Source organism: Hevea brasiliensis, chromosome 18 (genome assembly GCF_030052815.1).
Source record: "Hevea brasiliensis isolate MT/VB/25A 57/8 chromosome 18, ASM3005281v1, whole genome shotgun sequence".
Taxonomy (NCBI): domain Eukaryota; kingdom Viridiplantae; phylum Streptophyta; class Magnoliopsida; order Malpighiales; family Euphorbiaceae; genus Hevea; species Hevea brasiliensis.
The window spans coordinates 32,272,768-32,279,022 of record NC_079510.1 but is presented as its reverse complement, the minus strand read 5'-3'; the positions used below and the strand labels follow the sequence as shown (position 1 = coordinate 32,279,022).

The 6,255-nt window shown below is 30.3% G+C and overlaps 1 protein-coding gene across 1 annotated transcript; it reads left to right on the top strand.

Annotated features, from left to right (window-relative positions):
- The first annotated feature begins 1,662 nt into the window (after positions 1-1,662).
- LOC110642729 (AAA-ATPase ASD, mitochondrial-like) lies at positions 1,663-3,452 on the top strand. Its single transcript, XM_021794866.2, has one exon. It carries the CDS (start codon positions 1,847-1,849, stop codon positions 3,314-3,316), a length of 1,470 nt encoding a protein of 489 aa, XP_021650558.2. The 5' UTR covers positions 1,663-1,846; the 3' UTR covers positions 3,317-3,452.
- The last annotated feature ends 2,803 nt before the right edge of the window (positions 3,453-6,255 follow it).

Here is a 6,255-nt window from a genome sequence, read left to right as displayed (position 1 = left end):
TATTAAGAAACAAGAGAGATATGGGCTTCACAAGTCAAGTCTACTGCAAATTGAATTTTGCAAGAACCCTAACTTCAAACAACTATAACTTATAAAATACAAAAACTTTTTTAATGATTCTTGAGCCTAAAAATAATAGAATTTCGTGAAGAATATGAATATAAATTTCTTAAAATTTTTACAAATTCAAAAAATAACAAAAAATAATAAAAATATGAGAGACAGAAAACTAAATATGTGCAAAGTTGTGTATCCCCTCAAATTAAACATGATTACACGATCCACATGAACATGCAAGATAAATTAAAAGACATAGAGCATAAAATTAAATATTACGTGGCATAGATCTTGAAAAAAAAACAACAGAAACCAACCTTCAAGAAATCTTGCATGAAAATCTTCTTGAAGAAAAGAAAAGAAAAGAAATAAGAAAGAATTAAAAGAGTTTCTTAATATCTCTAAATTTTCGATAGCTCTAAAGTATCTCTAAATAGCCTTAAATATTTCTAAATCTTTTCTCCTTTTTCTTCCCCTCTTTTCTTCTTCTCCTGTAGGGTATTTTATAGGGTTTTGGAAGAGAGGTGTGATAGGATTTAGAGTCCTAAGGTAATAAGGTTCAGATAATTTAAACAACTGGAGTTACAGAATTTGGGTGAGACTGAAATATGGGTGTGGTGTTTAAACCAATAGGAGGAGAGGGAAAAGGGGGCAGCACTAATAGGGAGTGAAGAAGAGGTGTGGTAGGATTTGGAGTTCTAGTGTGATAAGGTTCAGATAACTTAAATAACTGGGATTGAGCAATTTGGGTAAGACTGGGATATGGGTGAGGTGTTTCAACCAATAGAAAGAGAGGGAAAAGGGGGCAGCACCAATAGGGAGTGCGAAAGAGAGTAAGGCCAAAAGGGAGAGAGAGTTTGTATAGGAAAGAGATAGAGAAAAAGATATTTTCTTATTTTAATTTTCAGAAAATAAATTAAATAGATCATATTTAAAATTTCTAACTAGACTTTCTTAGACCCATAAGATCCAATTAAACTTAATTAAGTTTATTTAATAACTATCCATATTAAATTTAAATAAAATAAAATTTTATTTAAATTTAATTGAATTAATTTTTCAAAAAAAAACATATTATTATTTTTTTTTCAAGATTATATCACAGAATTAATAATTTAACTTTATACCTCTAATTATATATTACAGTCATATAATTTTATAATTATCAAATTTTTCACGATTTCAATACGTATACTCATAATAAATCACAAAATAATAATCCATACTTTTGCTTGCTCAATTGTGGCCAAATCCGACCTGCACTCTACTATGAGTAAGCAAAAGAGTATCAAAATTCCTGAAGGAATTTAAAACTTGTACCATTTTTCGTTGATGGCATGTCTGCTTGATTTGTCGCTTATGGACTTTATTCCAACCACCCAAATATAAAAATTTCTCCAAGAGATCACAGAGAATCATGGTCTCGTGCTTCCTCTGGCATTTTGTGGTCAGCTCACGACATGTTCATTTAAATATTGACTGCAAAGACCATGACATCAATGCAAACGTGTAATTGCTGCACAATCTTATTTCACAAGTGACATCTTCAAACTTAGCCATGTAGATCAGCTCCCAGCCTCTCACAGCCTGTCTTTGCTTACTTTTGGTACCCAATTGAAAGCTACCAGTCCATTTTGGACCAGATAGTTCACTGCATTCACATGAGGGTACCCAAATTGCTATATATAAATACAATCTCACATGCCCTATTCTTCATATGGTAAAGCAATTGGGATAGATTAAGTACCTGCTAAGAACAGAGTAGAAGAGAGAATTAGGCAATGCAAGAATGATTCATTTGAAGCAAGGAGATATGCTTGCTCAAGTAGGATCTGTAGTTGCTTGTTTAATGTTTGTCTGGGCTATGTTCAAACAGTACTTTCCTTATGAACTGAGAGATCGTCTTGAGAAGTACAATAAACGAGTCTTCACTTTCGTTTACCCTTACATTCAAATCAAATTCCATGAGTTCACTGGAGAGCGTCTGATGCGCAGCGAAGCTTACTCTGCTATTGAGACTTACCTTAGCTCTAGTTCTTCTATGCAGGCCAAGCGGCTCAAGGCTGAGGTAGTCAAGAACAATCAGGCGCTTGTTCTGAGCATGGATGATCACGAAGAGGTTGCTGACGAATTCAAAGGAGTCAAGCTATGGTGGGTTTCTAGGAAGAATGCTTTCAAGTCACAGACATTATCTTTCTATCAGGTCACAGATGAGAAAAGGTACTACAAGCTCAAATTCCACAAGAGACATAGAGATCTCATCATTGGGCCATACCTTAATCATGTCCTGAAAGAGGGTAGGGCACTAAAGGCGAAAAATCGCCAGCGGAAGCTTTACACTAATAATGGATCTTACTGGAGCCATGTAGTGTTCGAGCATCCGGCTACATTCAAGACACTAGCAATGGAGCCAGAGAAGAAGAAGGAGATAATGGATGACCTGATCACATTCAGCCAGTCAGAAGAATTCTATCAAAGAATTGGCAGGGCCTGGAAGCGAGGTTATCTCCTGTACGGTCCACCAGGGACCGGTAAGTCCACTATGATTGCAGCCATGGCCAATCTTTTGAATTATGATATTTATGATCTAGAATTAACTGCTGTAAAGGACAACACTGAGCTGAGAAAGCTATTAATTGAGACATCAAGGAAGTCCATTGTTGTGATTGAGGACATTGATTGCTCTCTTGATCTCACTGGTCAAAGGAGGAAGAAAAAGGAGGAAGAAAAGGAGGGGGATGAAAAGGAACAAAAACCAAAACTGCCAAAGGAAGAAAGAGATAGCAAAAACAGCCAAGTTACTCTTTCTGGGTTATTGAATTTCATTGATGGGCTATGGTCAGTTTGTGGAGGAGAAAGGCTAATCGTCTTCACAACAAATTTTGTGGAGAAACTTGACCCAGCTCTTATCAGGAAAGGAAGGATGGACAAGCACATAGAGTTGTCCTATTGCAGCTTTGAAGCGTTCAAGGTGTTGGCTAACAATTACCTTCAGCTTGAATCACATCAGCTTTTTGCTAAAATTAGTGACTTGTTGGGGGAAGCAAAAATGACTCCTGCGGATGTCGCTGAGCATTTGATGCCAAAGATTGTTCCTGGAAATGCTCAAGTCTGCTTGGAGAGTCTCATTGGAGCCCTTGAAACGACAAAAGAGAAAGCGAAGTTGAAAGCCGAGGAAGAAGCACGAGAGAAGGAAGCATCGTCAGCCAAAGAGGAAGCAAAAGAGGCAGACAACAAGGCCTTAATATTAGAAAGCTAAAAAATCAATGGTGATTTGTTAATAAAATTGGCAGAATTTAAGGATTGAACAAGAACTATTGTCTTGTCTCCATGGTACTCGGCAGAATAAGGCCATGTCCTATAGTGAAGAGGAAGAAGAGCTTGATTGGGCTTGACACCACTATGGACCTGGCTTATTGTGTAACTAATTAATTTAGAAAAAATTAATCTACTTTTTATTGTGAAATTAAATTTAATTAGAGATGAGAACATTTCAGTGGGAGCAATAATGATGCTCACTCAAGTTGAAACACTAAGGGCACTTCTCATAGTTTATTTCACTATGAGTTGGGAAAACTTCGCAAGGAAAAACATCAAAATTAGCAAGGTCATCTTATAGAAAAATTTTAATGTACAATTATTGTATTATGATCATTCATCATAATAGATTTTAAATAAATCACATCATAATTAATAATTAGAGTGTATTCATTATACATATAGCAATTACATTGAATAAATTTTTTATCTTATGGGTTTGGGGGATCTAAAAAGTTCAACCTTTTCATCTTATTGAACTCTGCCTAAAAAGGTTTTGGGCTAGGTGGATTCTGATTCCCTGGTGGTCTAGGTGTTCTTTGGGTTAGTGTGGGAAGTGGGATTTGCTGTTGTGGGACTAGTGTTTTGGTGATTTGTGTTATGTATTGTGCTAGTTTAATGATATTTTGGTTCATTATTTGTATAGTTTGCATGGTAAGTGGTGCCATTATTTTTGTTCGGTCGAAGTATATATTTACATCTAATTAATTTTTTTTTAAAAGTCTAATAACATCTTAATTTTTATTATGAATTTTTTATTTTTATACTTTTATTTTTTAAAATTAATAGATTCCTAGTGAAACAAAAGTTTGAGTAATTTATTATATGTATGCTAACTATTTTTTTATTTTAATTTTAAAAATATTTAACTTTTTTTATCACAAATCTCATAATTTTTCTCGCTTTCAGTTGATTATTTTCAGCATATTAATCTATAATCTATAATATTTATAAAAGTGAAAAGAGAAAAACATTAAGATTGCTAAAAATACTTTTTATTATGTCTATTATTTATAATTATATAATTTTTATTATTTAAATTAATTTTAGAGTTATTATAAATTTTAAATTCTTAACTACTTGTATTTAACTTCTATTTAATTTAAAATAAATTTTATAAAAAAAAAGAGTTAATTAGAATCAGAAATTCATATTTTCTAAAAAAATTGTATGGAAGTTTTTAAAAAATTGATAAATTTTATGAAAAATAATGTTATATATATATATATATATAATTTAGAATGAAAACTAAAAGTGTTATAAAGGTTATTTTTTAATTAATTATCTAAATTTATTATTTTATTATAATACATGAAATATATAAATTTTAATTCTAATCCTATTAGAATTTTATCAGGAATATCATATGTGCTAAAAATGCTATTAGCATTACATTAATTTGTAAGTCATGATTATGCATATTATAATAATATTTTTTTTATAATTCTTTTCTATTTTTGTATTCGTGCATATTTATTTATTTAAAGTTAATCATTGAATCAATCTCAATTTTAAACTTTGGAATAGTTTCATCTGGATGCATTCGTCATTTCTATTATTAGTGTTAGTATTTATTTATTTATTTATTTTTTATAATCTAAAGATAGCAGTATTCATAGATGAAAAACAACATTACATGAGCTAGAACTTAAATACAAGGGCTTAAACCAAGCCTGATTAGCAAGCACAAACAAATGAAGATCTAGCGCAAAAAATAAAATCAACCCAAGACTTAAAACTGAATTCTTCTACCCCAACCCACCAAAGGGCCCAAGTGCAGAGACCGACGAACCCTAGCTAAGCATATAGCATAACCACACAGTCGTCATTGCCGCTGCCCTATCTTAGGTAACGCTATCGAGGATCTACAGGCATCGCATGCTGGGACAAACACAAAGCAATGGTCGGAGAAGATAGCCCCTTATAACATCCCCAACGATGCCGGCGGGTTGGAAAAGAAAAAAAGAAAAGAACACAAGTACAAAAGAAAATTTTCACGTGATATTATCTCGAGAATACCACTCTATTAAATTTATATTAAAATTTTAAATAATTATTTACCTATTAAAATAAAATAAAATTTTTAATTTTAAATAATTATCAAGTACATTCATAAGAATATAATAATATAATATTTATATTAAAAAAAAAAACTCATAGTTTAGCAACGGATTCACTATCGTTGCTATTTGCAATTGATTAAAATCAGTGACTAATAATAACTGATTTTTACAATCAATTAGAATCAATTATTATTAATAACTGATTTTTATAACCAATTGTAAATAAATTGCTAAATTATTAAAGAGAAAAATCTCACTAATTTTTTTTTTAAATTAGCACCAATTAAATCATTGCTAAAATCGTTTACTAATTCATTTATATAAATCAATATTAATTTTCTTTCATCACTTCTCTTTCATTTTGTTTTTCTCTCCCTTCTCCTTTTTCTTTCATTTTTTTCTATCATCTTTTTTTTCTTCTAATGTAATTCTTTTCTTCATCAGCTTTTTTTTTTATATATTTTCTTTTTTATTATTTTTTTCTTTCTCATCTGTTTTATTCATTATTTTTTTTATATTTTTTTCTTTATCATCTTTTTCTTTCTCATTTTATTTATTTAATTTATTTTTTATTAGACATAAAATAAAAATTTTTGTTCAAATATATTTTTAAAATAAAAATTTTTTTTCAAATATATTTTTTGTTAATAAATTATTTGTAGAAGAAATTTTTAGTAATTTTTTATTCTAATACATACAAACATACATACATACATACATATATAGCAATTTTTTTAGTAATTTGTCTTGTAAATATCTTTTTATATTTAATTTTTTGTTAGTATTTTGGTTAATAATTATTATTAGTAATTTGTTT